The sequence below is a fragment of the Scyliorhinus torazame genome, chromosome 6 (genome assembly GCF_047496885.1).
Source record: "Scyliorhinus torazame isolate Kashiwa2021f chromosome 6, sScyTor2.1, whole genome shotgun sequence".
Taxonomy (NCBI): Eukaryota; Metazoa; Chordata; class Chondrichthyes; order Carcharhiniformes; family Scyliorhinidae; genus Scyliorhinus; species Scyliorhinus torazame.
Genome location: NC_092712.1, coordinates 10,817,620 through 10,834,306, shown reverse-complemented (window position 1 = coordinate 10,834,306; position 16,687 = coordinate 10,817,620). Strand labels below are relative to the sequence as shown.

General features: G+C 54.4%; 1 protein-coding gene across 1 annotated transcript in view; it reads left to right on the top strand.

Annotated features, from left to right (window-relative positions):
• The first annotated feature begins 588 nt into the window (after positions 1-588).
• The window catches only part of LOC140425667 (uncharacterized), an 85,690-nt gene continuing 69,591 nt past the window's right edge, over positions 589-16,687 (top strand). Inside the window, exons 1-5 of the mRNA XM_072510163.1 lie at positions 589-731; positions 1,865-2,123; positions 5,323-5,621; positions 9,938-10,003; positions 12,274-12,411. Coding sequence (XP_072366264.1) covers positions 1,892-2,123; positions 5,323-5,621; positions 9,938-10,003; positions 12,274-12,411 — 735 coding nt within the window. The 5' untranslated portion in view covers positions 589-731; positions 1,865-1,891. The remainder of the gene's footprint in view (positions 732-1,864; positions 2,124-5,322; positions 5,622-9,937; positions 10,004-12,273; positions 12,412-16,687) is intronic.

Genomic DNA, 16,687 nt, shown 5'->3' with positions numbered 1-16,687 from the left:
AGGAAACTAAACTGGGTTTTGTCTTTGGGGCAGTAACTAGCAGGTAAATAACTGGGTGTGGTCTATAGTGCAGTAACTAGCAGGAGACTAACTGGGTGTGGTCCTATGGGGCAGTAACTAGCAGGAAACTCACTGGGTGTGGTCTATGGGGCAGTAACTTGCAGGTAACTAACTGGGTGTGGTCTTTGGGGCAGTAACTAGCAGGTAAACTATAGGGTGTGGTCTTTAGGACAGTAACTAGCAGGAAACTAACTGGGTTTGGTCTTTGGGGCAGTAACTAGCAGGAAACTAACTGGGTGTGGTCTATATGATGGTAACTAGCAGGTAACCAGCTGGTTGTGGTCCTAAGGGACAGTAACTAGCGGGAATCTAACTGGGTGCGGTCTATACGACAGGAACTAGCAGGAGACTGTGTGTGGTTTATACAACAGTAACTAGCAGGTAATTAACTGGGTGTGGTCTATGGGGCAGTAACTAGCAGGAACCTAACTGTGTGTTGTCTACGGGGCAGTAACTAGCAGGTAACTAACTGGGTGTGACTATTTGAAAGGTGAGTTCTCCCCTCTCTGTTTGACCCCTAGGGCCCGTCTGAGAACGAGGAGACCAGCGGGAGCGATGACGATTGGCTTCTTACAGATGCCCTGTCTCCACTCACAGAATTCCTTTCGTTGAAGCAGGAAGCCGCCGGGGGAACTTTCTCGCAGGCGGACCAGGAGCGTCTCAATGGGAAGGTAGCTCAGAGTCGGACTAATATGGCGGCTAAAGCGCACTCCACACCTTGGTCCAATTCTTCCTCAACAGACGGTCGACTGTGAGCCGCCAGCTGGAGTGGCCAAGCCGGTCACTTAACGGATCCAAACCGCGACCAGCAGCGGGTCGAGTAGGCGGCTCGCCACCTCAAGGGGCAATTAGCAATGGGCGACACACGCTGGCCCAGCCGGCGACGCCCACATCAGACGAATTTCTCCTCTAAAGACTCAAACAACAGAGACATTTACAAATAATTGCGAGGTGCGAATAGCGCAGAATGTGAATCCTGCTGAAGTTTTTCATCTTGTACTCATCAGGACAAATGCAAGAATGTCAAATTTCAAACTGTCCAAATTTATACGGCAGGAGTAAAGGGGCTGATTAGTTGCCAAGTCGACTCTGATTGGCCGAGGTGTTGCCGTGCAGAAAGCAATAACGGACAACTTTAGGCTTCCCAAGCTCCCACGTAATTCAATGAAAGGTGCAAGGCTCGAATATATTTCTCCTTTTTTGCAGAGAATGGGTCCCTGTCATTGAACCAGTGAACCAATCAGCACCCTCCTGTGGCCGAAATGTTGTGATTGTTTGAAATTTGGTATTCTTGTGTTTGTCCTGCTGAATGCCAGAAGACAAACTTTGACGACACCTCTCCCTTTTCGGCAGTTTTGAAATGCAGAGCTTCCCGCGTCTAGTTGATGTTTAGTCGGTTCTGTTCTGTTATTTGCTGACCCGGGACATTTTCACGCCCTCACTCTTAAACTATTTCTATTTCTTTCTCCTGTTCTTGATTTCTTTCGTCCGAAACCACCATACTTCCTTCCTCTGTCATTGCAACGCCCCCCCCCCCCCCCACCACCCTGTCCCCCCCCCCGCACCCCACCGCTTTAATGTGCCTCACTGTGGGGATACACCATTGCTGACACTCATGCCCAATGGATCATCAATGTTGGCGATGCACGCCGCCTTCTCACCATCACTGGGGACCCACACCTCGCATGGACCATCCATCTCTCGCCTGGCAACCGATAATTGGGTTGGGGGCTGGCGTGCTGGACCCCTCTTGCTGGTCCTCTGTGGCCGGGTGACCTTGGCTGGTGTCGGTCACTCCCAACAGGTCCATCACTCCCCTCTGCTGTCGGTGATGACCCATTTGCTGTCCTTCCTCGAGCATTACTCCCACATGCAGCGTCTGCAGGACAAGGCCCAAGAGTACAGGGACCGTCTCCGCAGGGAAGAAGCCAAGGGCAAGAAGCAGCGGAGAGGTCTGAGAAGAGTTTGCAAGCAGGAGCTGAGGGATAAGATGAAGCTGATTGAGAACCTCCAGGATATCATCAATGAACAGGAAGCTCTTGTCCGGAAGCTGCAACCGGGAGGTCAGTAATTCTACCTGCTCGATATTCAGGGAGCTTGCACAGCTGCCTCTTCAAGCAGCATAAAGTTCTGCTCAGACCCTATCAGTGTTCGTTCCGGGAAGAATGGCCTCAATGGGAGTCAGCTCCGGGTCACTGGAAAGATACCGGGGCTCAAAGGGTGAGATTAGGAGGAGGGATTGAAATCTATATTCCTTCAAGTTTGTCAGAGGGTCAGTACTGAGGGATGCTGCACTGTCAGAGGGTCCGTATTGAGGGAGTGCTGCACTGTCAGAGGGTCAGTACTGAGGGAGTGTTGCACTGTCAGAGGGTCAGTACTGAGGGAATGCTGCACTGTCAGAGGGTCAGTACTGAGGGAGTGCTGCACTGTCAGAGGGTCAGGACTGAGGGAGTGCTGCACTGTCAGATGGTCAGTACTGAGGGAGTGCTGCACTCTCAGAGGGTCAGTACTGAGGGAGTGTTGCACTGTCAGAGGGTCAGTACTGAGGGAATGCTGCACTGTCAGAGGGTCAGTACTGAGGGAGTGCTGCACTGTCAGAGGGACAGTGCTGAGGGAGTGCTGCACTGACAGATGATCAGTACTGAGGGAGTGCCGCACTGTCAGAGGGTCAGTACTGAGGGAGTGCTGCACTGTCAGAGGGACAGTGCTGAGGGAGTGCTGCACTGTCAGAGGGTCAGTACTGAGGGAGTGCTGCACTGTCAGATGGTCAGTACTGAGGGAGTGCTGCACTCTCAGAGGGTCAGTACTGAGGGAGTGTTGCACTGTCAGAGGGTCAGTACTGAGGGAATGCTGCACTGTCAGAGGGTCAGTACTGAGGGAGTGCTGCACTGTCAGAGGGACAGTGCTGAGGGAGTGCCGCACTGTCAGAGGGTCAGTACTGAGGGAGTGCTGCACTGTCAGAGGGACAGTGCTGCGGGAGTGCTGCACTGACAGATGATCAGTACTGAGGGAGTGCCGCACTGTCAGAGGGTCAGTACTGAGGGAGTGCTGCACTGTCAGAGGGTCAGTACTGAGGGAGAGCCGCACTGTCAGAAGGTCAGTACTGAGGGAGCGCTGCACTGTCAGAGGGACAGTACTGAGGGAGTGCCGCACTGTCAGAGGGTCAGTACTGAGGGAGAGCCGCACTGTCAGAAGGTCAGTACTGAGGGAGAGCCGCACTGTCAGAAGGTCAGTACTGAGGGAGTGCTGCACTGTCAGAGGGTCAGTACTGAGGGAGTGCCGCACTGTCAGAGGGTCAGTACTGAGGGAGAGCCGCACTGTCAGAGGGTCAGTACTGAGGGAGTGCCGCACTGTCAGAGGGTCAGTACTGAGGGAGAGCCGCACTGTCAGAAGGTCAGTACTGAGGGAGAGCCGCACTGTCAGAAGGTCAGTACTGAGGGAGTGCTGCACTGTCAGAGGGTCAGTACTGAGGGAGTGCTGCACTGTCAGAGGGTCGGTACTGAGGGAGTGCTGCACTGTCAGAGGGTCAGTACTGAGGGAGTGCTGCACTGTCAGAGGGTCAGTACTGAGGGAGTGCTGCACTGTCAGAGGGACAGTGCTGAGGGAGTGCTGCACTGACAGATGATCAGTACTGAGGGAGTGCCGCACTGTCAGAGGGTCAGTACTGAGGGAGTGCTGCACTGTCAGAGGGTCAGTACTGAGGGAGTGCTGCACTGTCAGAGGGTCAGGACTGAGGGAGTGCCGCACTGTCAGAGGGTCAGTACTGAGGGAGTGCTGCACTGTCAGAGGGTCAGTACTGAGGGAGTGCTGCACTGTCAGGGGGTCAGTACTGAGGGAGTGCCGCACTGTCAGAGGGTCAGTACTGAGGGAGTGCTGCACTGTCAGAGGGTCAGTACTGAGGGAGTGCTGCACTGTCAGTGGGTCAGTACTGAGGGAGTGCTGCGCTGTCAGAGGGTCAGTACTGAGGGAGTGCCGCACTGTCAGAGGGTCAGTACTGAGGGAGTGCTGCACTGTCAGAGGGTCAGTACTGAGGGAGTGCCGCACTGTCAGAGGGTCAGTACTGAGGGAGTGCTGCACTGTCAGAGGGTCAGTACTGAGGGAGTGCTGCACTGTCAGTGGGTCAGTACTGAGGGAGTGCTGCGCTGTCAGAGGGTCAGTACTGAGGGAGTGCCGCACTGTCAGAGGGTCAGTACTGAGGGAGTGCTGCACTGTCAGAGGGTCAGTACTGAGGGAGTGCCGCACTGTCAGAGGGTCAGTACTGAGGGAGTGCCGCACTGTCAGAGGGTCAGTACTGAGGGAGTGCTGCACTGTCAGAGGGACTGTGCTGAGGGAGTGCCGCACTGTCAGAGGGTCAGTACTGAGGGAGTGCCGCACTGTCAGAGGTTCAGTACTGAGGGAGTGCTGCACTGTCAGAGGGTCAGTACTGAGGGAGCGCTGCACTGTCAGAAGGTCAGTACTGAGGGAGTGCTGCACCGTCAGAAGGTCAGTACTGAGGGAGCGCTGCACTGTCAGAAGGTCAGTACTGAGGGAGTGCCGCACTGTCAGAGGGTCGGTACTGAGTGAGTGCTGCACTGTCAGAGGGTCAGTACTGAGGGAGTGCTGCACTGTCAGAGGGTCAGTACTGAGGGAGTGCCGCACTGTCAGAGGGTCAGTACTGAGGGAGTGCCGCACTGTCAGAGGGTCAGTACTGAGGGAGTGCCGCACTGTCAGAGGGTCAGTACTGAGGGAGTGCCGCACTGTCAGAGGGTCGGTACTGAGGGAGTGCTGCAATGTCAGAGGGTCAGTACTGAGGGAGTGCCGCACTGTCAGAGGGTCAGTACTGAGGGAGTGCTGCACCGTCAGAAGGTCAGTACTGAGGGAGCGCTGCACTGTCAGAAGGTCAGTACTGAGGGAGTGCCGCACTGTCAGAGGGTCGGTACTGAGTGAGTGCTGCACTGTCAGAGGGTCAGTACTGAGGGAGTGCTGCACTGTCAGAGGGTCAGTACTGAGGGAGTGCCGCACTGTCAGAGGGTCAGTACTGAGGGAGTGCCGCACTGTCAGAGGGTCAGTACTGAGGGAGTGCCGCACTGTCAGAGGGTCAGTACTGAGGGTGAAGTGAATGTGTCTGTGTAGTCTGTTAAGTGGTTTGTTTATGAAGCGTGTTGTGTGCTTAAACTTGGTGTCTCCTTGTCAATGTTTATTGGGGAAGGTACACATGTGCTGTGGATTGTAAACTCACAGCTGAGAACTCTCCATATCCTGATCTTTCTCCATATCCCAAAGGTTCTCCCCATTCCGAAGATTCTCCATATCCCGATCTTTCTCCGTATTCCGAAGACGCCCCCTCTCCAGGTCGTTCTCCATATTCCGAAGATTCTCCATTCCCCAGTGGTTCGCTGCGTCTGGATAGCTCAGCTCGCTGCAGTTCCACTCCATTTTCTGGAGTGCGGAGGCTGGTAGAGTCCATCAGCACACTCCAAACGGAAAGGTCTAAACTGGCGAGCGAGGTGGAAGCCACCAAGGTGGATATGGAACACGGAGAGACCGAGAAGAAGCAACTGTCCGCAAACTTCCAGATTCAGGTAACGTCTTCTGTCCAGCAACTCCATCCAGCCTTCCTCATATACTGTGTAACCCCCTGCATACCACCCGCTTCCTACACCCCCCCCCCCCCCCCCACTGTGCAATGTAAACATGGGGCATTCCTTTTCGAAGCAACGAAGATGTCTGAGGATTTCCGCGTGGGTTTCCTCCGGGTGCTCGGGTGTCCTCCCACAGTCCAAAGATGTTCGGGTCTTGTTGGGACGAATGGCTTCCTTCCGCACTGTAGGGATTCTTTGGTGTGGGAGGGTGGGGGATGTTTGTGGGGAAAGAGATTTTGCGGTCTGTGTAGAGAGATCACTAAAATGACCTCGTCCAGTGCAGAACCATATCGGACATGTTTACAATGCATCTGGGTTGACTGTTTTGGACACTGCACCCCAGGATGGAGATATTGGGCTGGACTTTCATCCGTGAGGTGGATAGCAAGTGTGCAAGTGTGGGAGAAATTCCCGTCTTGACCCGCCCGCCTTTCATTCTAGGGGGGCACAGGTGCAGACTGCAGTCAACCTGGGTCAGAGGTCAGCGGAAGCCACGGGGAGTTCGGGTGCAGAGTCTTGGGGCTGGTTTCGCCAGCAGCGCACTTACGCCCACCGATTTCCCAACGGCGCGGGGGGGGGGGGGGTGCACATTGGCAAACCACATTGGCCGGCTGCCGGGACGGGGGATCCTGCTGTCACCGGGGGGGGGGGGGAGGGGGAGGCTGCCGCGGCAGAAAACAGTGCGGCAGAGCAGAGAATCCCGCCCTTGATGTTTTAAAGGCTTGCCTCAGTGCTTTCTGATCTATGCTGTCAATTGCACTTTGTTTATTTATTTCAAGTGCTTGCGGTTTCAGCCAATGATACTTTTAAAAAATAAATTTAGAGTACCCAATTATTTCCAATGAAGGGGCAACTTAGCATGGCGAATACACCTAACCTGCATATCTGTGGGGATGAAACCCAAGCAGACACAGGGAAAATGGACAAACTCCACACAGACAGTGGTCCAGGGATCAGACCCGGGTCCTCAGCGCCGTAGGCAGCTAATGGTACTTTAAAGGGTCTGGATGATTGACACTTTGATTGTAAAAAGGGAAATGTTTTAAGAAAGTGTGAAAACAAAAATGTCCTCCAGCCTTCATCCCTCCTCCAAACACTCCCCGTGGCCAATCCATGCCACCCCCATGAATCCCCAAGCAGTCCCTATGGCCCCTCATGCCGCATTCAAAAATGTGCCCCATCCCCCTTATTCCCCATGCCCACATGCCAAGGTATGCCCCAGCCAGCCCCCCCCCCCCCCCCATGGCTCTCCGTGCCGTTCACGCCAAGCTCCATACCCATTCACTCACCATGTAGGGAACCAATGAATGCTATCGTGACAGGACAATGTGTGGAGAGGAAAGACAGTCACTGATCGATAGCTTTCCACTTTCTTAAAACAACACTTTTTGACCACGGGCCAATAAAAGTGTCGATCAACCAAACGCGTTAAATTATGAATAGCTGAAACTGCAAGCACTTGAAACCTCCTTATATTGTGTAAATAAACATTGTTCAATTGACAGAATAGATCATGGAGCTGTCAAACAAGCAATATTTTTCCTGGGCTCAGGTGTCTCAGTACTCTAATGGATGTCTGTGATCTCTCGGCCATGAATGCTCAACAAGACTTGGCTGAGAGCTCAGAAATCTATTGGTCGATTAGTCCATGCCGGTGTTGATAATCTCCTTGAGCTTCCGCCTATCATTCCCAATCAAAGCATATCCATCAGGAAAGATTGAAGAGACTGAGCTTTTTTCATTGGCAAAGGGAAGACCATGGGATGACCTATGGCAGATTGAATAGAATGTAGAGAAGATGTTTTCACCTGTGGGAGACCAGGGCCATCAATATCAGGCAGTCTCCCATAAATCCTGGGGGAAATTCAGGAGAAATGCTTTTACTCAGCGAGAGGGGCTCGCTCCCACAGGGAGTGGGGAGAATGTGGGACTCGCTCCCACAGGGAGTGGGGAGAATGTGGGACTCGCTCCCACAGGGAGTGGGGAGAATGTGGACCTCGCTCCCACAGGGAGTGGGGAGAATGTGGGACTCGTTCCCACAGGGTGTGGGGAGAATGTGGACCTCGCTCCCACAGGGAGTGGGGAGAATGTGGGACTCGCTCCCACAGGGAGTGGGGAGAATGTGGGACTCGCTCCCACAGGGAGTGGGGAGAACGTTGGACTCGCTCCCACAGGGAGTGGGGAGAATGTGGACCTCGCTCCCACAGGGGAGTGGGGAGAATGTGGGACTCGCTCCCACAGGGAGTGGGGAGAATGTGGGACTCGCTCCCACAGGGAGTGGGGAGAATGTGGGACTCGCTCCCACAGGGAGTGGGGAGAATGTGGGACTCGCTCCCACAGGGAGTGGGGAGAATGTGGGACTCGCTCCCACAGGGAGTGGGGAGAATGTGGGACTCGCTCCCACAGGGAGTGGGGAGAATGTGGGACTCGCTCCCACAGGGAGTGGGGAGAATGTGGGGCTCGTTCCCACAGGAAGTGGGGAGAATGTGGGACTCGCTCCCACAGGGAGTGGGGAGAATGTGGGACTCGCTCCCACAGGGAGTGGGGAGAATGTGGGACTCGCTCCCACGGGGAGTGGGGAGAATGTGGGACTCGCTCCCACAGGGAGTGGGGAGAATGTGGAACTCGCTCCCATAGGGAGGGGGGGGATGTGGGTTTCGCTCCCACAGGGAGCGGTTGAGTTGAATAGCATTGATATATTTAAGGGATAAACTCCGTAAGCACATGAGGGGGGAGGGATTGACGGATATGTTGATGAGATGGAAGGAGGATGTGTGGAGAATAAACACCAGTACAGTGTTAAAGGGCCGAATGGCCTCTTCCTGATCTGTAAATGACAGCGCAGCTGAAAGGCCAACCCCAGTCAAATGGTCCCTTCTGAAATTCTTATTTTGTGAAATTTCTGCATTTCCAGGTGAACACCTATCCCAGCTCACAGTGAGTCATTGCAGTGTCAACCAATCAAAAACCAGGAATAAATCCTGATCACAGCCATGATGCTGAGGCGAGCCTGAGATGAGGCTCAGCTCTCAGTCTGGTCCTTAACTCCGGAACATTCCCGAGAGATTTCCTCACATCTCAGTCTGGTCCTTAACTCCGGAACATTCCTGGGTGAGATCCTCAGCTCCCAGTCTGGTCCTTAACTCCGGAACATTCCCGAGAGAGTTCCTCACATCTCAGTCTGGTCCTTATCTCCGGAAAGTTCCTGAGTGAGATCCTCAGCTCCCAGTCTGGTCCTTAACTCTGGAATGTTCCTGGGTGAGATCCTCAGCTCTCGGTCTGGTCCTTATCTCTGGAACGTTCCTGAGTGAGATCCTCAGCTCTCAGTCTGGTCCTTAACTCCGGAACGTTCCTGAGTGAGATCCTCAGCTCTCAGTCTGGTCCTTAACTCCGGAACATTGCAGTGTGAGAGCCTCAGCTCTCAGTCTTATCCTTAACTCCGGAACGTTCCTGAGTGAGATTCTCAGCTCTCAGTCTGCTCCTTAACTCCGGAATGTTCCAGAGTGAGATCCTCAGCTCTCAGTCTGATCCTTATCCCCGGAACGATCCTGAGTGAGATCCTCAGCTCTCAGTCTGATCCTTATCCCAGGAACGTTCCTGAGTGAGATTCTCAGCTCACAGTCTGATCCTTATCCCAGGAACGTTCCTGAGTGAGATCCTCAGCTCTCAGTCTGATCCTTATCCCCGGAACGATCCTGAGTGAGATCCTCAGCTCTCAGTCTGATCCTTATCCCAGGAACGTTCCTGAGTGAGATTCTCAGCTCTCAGTCTGATCCTTATCCCAGGAACGGTCCTGAGTGAGATTCTCAGCTCACAGTCTGATCCTTATCCCAGGAACGTTCCTGAGTGAGATCCTCAGCTCTCAGTCTGATCCTTATCCCCGGAACGTTCCTGAGTGAGATCCTCAGCTCTCAGTCTGATCCTTAGCCCTGGAACGATCCTGAGTGAGATCCTCAGCTCTCAGTCTGATCCTTAGCCCTGGAACGATCCTGAGTGAGATCCTCAGCTCTCAGTCTGATCCTTATCCCCGGAACGTTCCTGAGTGAGATCCTCAGCTCTCAGTCTGATCCTTAGCCCTGGAACGATCCTGAGTGAGATCCTCAGCTCTCAGTCTGATCCTTAGCCCTGGAACGATCCTGAGTGAGATCCTCAGCTCTCAGTCTGGTCCGTAACTCGGGAATGTTCCTGTCTAAGTTCCTCTGAAAGCTTCCGCAGTGAGAACGGATTATCTGTGTCTAAATTCATTCCCGTCCTAGATCCAGAAACTGAAAGAACGGATTGAAGAGAGAGAAGAGGAGCTAAACCAGCTGAGAATGGAAACTGTAAGTTCACTTGGTTAACAAGTACTCTAAACCCCCACCAGTAAGTAACCAACCCCCCCCCAGTAACTAATCCAACCCCTCCTAGTAACTAACCCAAACCCCCACAAGTAACTAACCACAACCCCCCGCAGCAACTAATCAAAACCCCCTAGTAACTAACCCAAACCCCCACAAGTAACTAACCACAACCCCCCCAGCAACTAATCAAAACCCCCTAGTAACTAACCCAAACCCCCACAAGTAACTAACAACAACCCCCCAGCAACTAATCAAAACCCCCTAGTAACTAACCCAAACCCCCACAAGTAACTAACCACAACCCCCCCCGGCAATTAATCAAAACCCCCTAGTAACTAATCCAAACCCCCATTAGTAACTAACCCAAACCCCCACAAGTAACTAACCACAACCCCCCCCCGGCAATTAATCAAAACCCCCTAGTAACTAATCCAAACCCCCATTAGTAACTAATCCATTCCCCCACTAGTAACTAACACAAACCCCCACTAGTAACTAACCCAAACCCCACTAGTAACTAGCTATTTCCCCAACTAGTAACTAAACCAAATCCCACCTAGTAACTAATTAATTCTCCCACTAGTGACTAACCCAGCACCACACTAGTAACCAACCCAAACACCACTAGTAACTAACCCAAACCCCCACTAGTAATTAACCCAAACCCCACTAGTAACGAAACCAAACCCCCACTAGTAACTACCCAAACCCCCACTAGTAGCTAACCCAAACCCCACTAGTAATTAACCCAAACCCCACTAGTAACTAAACCAAACCCCCACTAGTAACTACCCAAACCCCCACTAGTAACTAACCCAAACCCCACTAGTACCTAACCCAATCCCCACTAGTAACTAGCTATTTCCCCAACTAGTAACTAAACCAAATCCCACCTAGTAACTAATTAATTCTCCCACTAGTGACTAACCCAGCACCACACTAGTAACCAACCCAAACACCACTAGTAACTAACCCAAACCCCCACTAGTAATTAACCCAAACCCCACTAGTAACTAAACCAAACCCCCACTAGTAACAACCCAAACCCCCACTAGTAGCTAACCCAAACCCCACTAGTAATTAACCCAAACCCCACTAGTAACTAAACCAAACCCCCACTAGTAACTACCCAAACCCCCACTAGTAACTAACCCAAACCCCACTAGTACCTAACCCAAACCCCACTAGTAACTAAACCAAACCCCCACTAGTAACTACCCAAACCCCCACTAGTAACTAACCCAAACCCCACTAGTACCTAACCCAAACCCCCACTAGTAGCTAACCCAAACCCCACTAGTACCTAACCCAAACCCCACTAGTAACTAACCCAAACCCCACTAGTAACTAAACCAAACCCCCACTAGTAACTACCCAAACCCCCACTAGTAACTAACCCAAACCCCACTAGTACCTAACCCAAACCCCCACTAGTAGCTAACCCAAACCCCACTAGTACCTAACCCAAACCCCACTAGTAACTAACCCAAACCCCACTAGTAACTAACCACATTTGTGAGAAGATCCCAAACCAGACCCCCAACATTTGTTAGGATGCCGGATGAGAACCTCAAACAATTCTCAATTTGTAAACTGTGAGGGAAGGACACTTCACCCCCGGGGTGGTGACTCTGACCAATACGTATCTTTTATGTTAAAACACATTTTAAACACAGAATTAACCACGTTAACATCAAAGAAATAACTTTACAATTATCAGTTAAACCGTTCTTAAACACAAGGAAAAATGTAAACTTAAGTCCTACATCTTCACGATCTCACACTAATAAAGGGGTAACTAACCTAATCTCCCACTAGTAAAGGATAACTAACCCAATCACCCACTGGTGAAGTGATAACTAATTGAATTATCCACTAATAAAGTGTCAACTAACCTGATCCCCACTAGTAAAGTGGTACCTAACCTAATCTCCCACTGGTAAAGAGGTAACTAACCTAATCTCCCACTAGTAAAGTGGTAACTCACCCAATCTCCCACTAACAAAGAGGTGACTAACCTAATCTTCCACTTGTAAAGGGGTGACTAACCAAATCCCACACTAGTGAAGAGGTAACTAACCTCATCTCCCACTGGTAAAGAGGTAACTAACCTAATCTTCCACTTGTAAAGGGGTGACTAACCAAATCACGCAATAGTAACTAACCTCATCTGCCACTAGTGCCAGGGTAACAAACACATCCCTCTTCCCTGAATGAGCTGCGAGTGAATTAAGTTGTGGTTTCTGTTGCAGGGTGTTACAGACTCGGAGAAGCGGATCCAGCATCTCTCCCTGGAGAACGAGAGCCTGAAGCAAAACCTGAGTGTGACCCAGGGCCTCCTCCAGCAGCTATCCAGCCTTCCCCTCCAACCCTCCCCCCAACTCCTCAAGGTGAGTCTGCTCGAGGCTGGGGGGAGGGGGAGTCTCGGGTTACTGGGGGAAGGTGTGAGAATGTCAGGGGGTGAATTGCTGCTTCAGAGAGCTAGTCCACCCACGATGGGCTGAATTCCACATACCGTGCGGCGCCCGTTCTGTGCCTCCGTCATTTGTGACTGGGCAAGAAATGGTTGCCTCTGGTAAATGGCGGGGAAAAGAATTGGCAAAAGAACGAGAGAGGAAATGAGCAGGAATTTCTAACTGGGGCAGTTCTGATCTGAAATCAGATTGTCCAGGAACTGGAAAAGGGGAATTGGACTTGAAGAGGATACATTTTCATTAATTATGTAGAGAAAGCTGGGGAACGGGATTGAAACCTTTCGTTCTGCGGAGATCAGGATGTAGGAACCAAGTGAATGCTAATTTAAAATGCTGACTCTATAGCAAGTGGGACAGTCCTCTTCCCCCAGGCCACCCCTTCCCAAGGTACCACCACGTGGCCTGCCCTTTGTCCAGCATCAGACCAGGCCACACCGTCGGGGGTACCCCGCCCCACCCACAAAGGATCATGGCTGAGGGCGTCCAGAGCATTGGCCGAGAGCTTACAGTCCTGGGCCAGTCACAGAGGGACATGACCGAGGGGCAGAGGGACATGACCGAGGGACAGAGGGACAAGACCGAGGGGCAGAGGGACATGACCGAGGGGCAGAGGGACATGACCGAGGGGCAGAGGGACATGACCGAGGGGCAGAGGGACATGACCGAGGTGCAGAGAGACATGACCGAGGGGCAGAGAGACATGATCGAGGGGCAGAGGGACATGACCGAGGTGCAGAGAGACATGACCGAGGGGCAGAGAGACATGACCGAGGGGCAGAGGGAACTGACCGAGGGGCAGAGGGACATGACCGAGGGGCAGAGGGACATGACCGAGGGGCAGAGGGACATGACCGAGGGGCAGAGGGACATGACCGAGGGGCAGAGGGACATGACCGAGGTGCAGAGAGACATGACCGAGGGGCAGAGAGACATGACCGAGGGGCAGAGAGACATGACCGAGGGACAGAGGGACATGACCGAGGGGCAGAGAGACATGACCGAGGGGCAGAGGTACATGACCGAGGGGCAGAGGGAACTGACCGAGGGGCAGAGGGACATGACCGAGGGACAGAGAGACATGACCGAGGGACAGAGAGACATGACCGAGGGGCAGAGAGACATGACCGAGGGGCAGAGAGACATGACCGAGGGACAGAGAGACATGACCGAGGGACAGAGAGACATGACCGAGGGACAGAGGGACATGACCGAGGTGCAGAGACATGACCGAGGGACAGAGAGACATGACCGAGGGACAGAGAGACATGACCGAGGTGCAGAGACATGACCGAGGGACAGAGGGACATGACCGAGGGGCAGAGAGACATGACCGAGGGGCAGAGAGACATGAGGGAGGTGCAGAGGGACATGACCGAGGGACAGAGGGACATGACCGAGGTGCAGAGACCGAGGGGCAGAGGGACATGACCGAGGGACAGAGGGACATGACCGAGGGGCAGAGAGACATGACCGAGGGACAGAGAGACATGACCGAGGGACAGAGGGACATGACCGAGGGGCAGAGGGACATGACCGAGGGACAGAGAGACATGACCGAGGGGCAGAGAGACATGACCGAGGGGCAGAGGGACATGACCGAGGTGCAGAGGGACATGACCGAGGGGCAGAGAGACATGATCGAGGGGCAGAGGGACATGACCGAGGGACAGAGGGACATGACCGAGGGACAGAGAGAACTGACCGAGGGACAGAGGGACATGACCGAGGGGCAGAGGGACATGACCGAGGGACAGAGGGACATGACCGAGGGGCAGAGAGACATGACCGAGGGGCAGAGGGACATGACCGAGGGGCAGAGAGACATGAGGGAGGTGCAGAGGGACATGACCGAGGGACAGAGGGACATGACCGAGGGGCAGAGAGACATGAGGGAGGTGCAGAGGGACATGACCGAGGTGCAGAGACCGAGGGGCAGAGGGACATGACCGAGGGGCAGAGGGACATGACCGAGGGACAGAGGGACATGACCGAGGGACAGAGAGACATGACCGAGGGGCAGAGGGACATGACCGAGGGGCAGAGGGACATGACCGAGGGACAGAGGGACATGACCGAGGGGCAGAGAGACATGACCGAGGGGCAGAGGGACATGACCGAGGGACAGAGGGACATGACCGAGGGGCAGAGGGACATGACCGAGGGGCAGAGGGACATGACCGAGGGACAGAGGGACATGACCGAGGTGCAGAGGGACATGACCGAGGGGCAGAGAGACATGACCGAGGGGCAGAGAGACATGACCGAGGGACAGAGGGACATGACCGAGGGGCAGAGGGACATGACCGAGGGGCAGAGAGACATGACCGAGGGGCAGAGGGACATGACCGAGGGGCAGAGAGACATGACCGAGGGGCAGAGGGACATGACCGAGGGACAGAGGGACATGACCGAGGTGCAGAGGGACATGACCGAGGGGCAGAGAGACATGACCGAGGGGCAGAGAGACATGACCGAGGGACAGAGGGACATGACCGAGGGGCAGAGGGACATGACCGAGGTGCAGAGAGAACTGACCGAGGGACAGAGAGACATGACCGAGGGGCAGAGAGACATGACCGAGGGGCAGAGGGACATGACCGAGGGGCAGAGAGACATGACCGAGGGACAGAGAGACATGACCGAGGTGCAGAGAGACATGACCGAGGGGCAGAGGGACATGACCGAGGGGCAGAGAGACATGACCAAGGGGCAGAGAGACATGACCGAGGGGCAGAGGGACATGAACGAGGGACAGAGAGACATGACCGAGGGACAGAGAGACATGACCGAGGGACAGAGAGACATGACCGAGGGACAGAGAGACATGACCGAGGGACAGAGGGACATGACCGAGGGGCAGAGAGACATGACCGAGGGGCAGAGAGACATGACCGAGGGGCAGAGAGACATGACCGAGGGACAGAGGGACATGACCGAGGGGCAGAGGGACATGACCGAGGGGCAGAGAGACATGACCGAGGGACAGAGAGACATGACCGAGGTGCAGAGAGACATGACCGAGGGGCAGAGGGACATGACCGAGGGGCAGAGAGACATGACCGAGGGGCAGAGACATGACCGAGGGGCAGAGGGACATGACCGAGGGGCAGAGACCGAGGGACAGAGGGACATGACCGAGGGGCAGAGGGACATGACCGAGGGGCAGAGAGACATGACCGAGGGACAGAGAGACATGACCGAGGGGCAGAGGGACATGACCGAGGGGCAGAGAGACATGACCGAGGGACAGAGAGACATGACCGAGGGACAGAGAGACATGACCGTGGGGCAGAGAGACATGACCGAGGGACAGAGAGACATGACCGAGGGGCAGAGGGACATGACCGAGGGGCAGAGAGACATGACCAAGGGACAGAGAGACATGACCGAGGGGCAGAGGGACATGACCGAGGGGCAGAGGGACATGACCGAGGGACAGAGGGACATGACCGAGGTGCAGAGACCGAGGGGCAGAGGGACATGACCGAGGGACAGAGAGACATGACCGAGGGGCAGAGAGACATGACCGAGGGGCAGAGAGACATGACCGAGGGGCAGAGGGACATGACCGAGGGGCAGAGAGACATGACCGAGGGACAGAGAGACATGACCGAGGGGCAGAGAGACATGACCGAGGGACAGAGAGACATGACCGAGGGGCAGAGGGACATGACCGAGGGGCAGAGAGACATGACCGAGGGACAGAGAGACATGACCGAGGGGCAGAGAGACATGACCGAGGGACAGAGGGACATGACCGAGGGACAGAGGGAACTGACCGAGGTGCAGAGGGACATGAGGGAGGTGCAGAGGGACATGACCGAGGGACAGAGGGAACTGACCGAGGGGCAGAGGGACATGACCGAGGGACAGAGAGACATGACCGAGGGACAGAGAGACATGACCGAGGAGCAGAGGGACATGACCGAGGGACAGAGGGAACTGACCGAGGGGCAGAGGGACATGAGGGAGGTGCAGAGGGACATGACCGAGGGACAGAGGGACATGACCGAGGGACAGAGGGACATGACCGAGGGGCAGAGGGACATGACCGAGGGGCAGAGGGACATGACCGAGGTGCAGAGGGACATGACCGAGGGACAGAGGGACATGACCGAGGGACAGAGGGACATGACCGAGGGGCAGAGGGACATGACCGAGGGACAGAGGGACATGACCGAGGTGCAGAGGG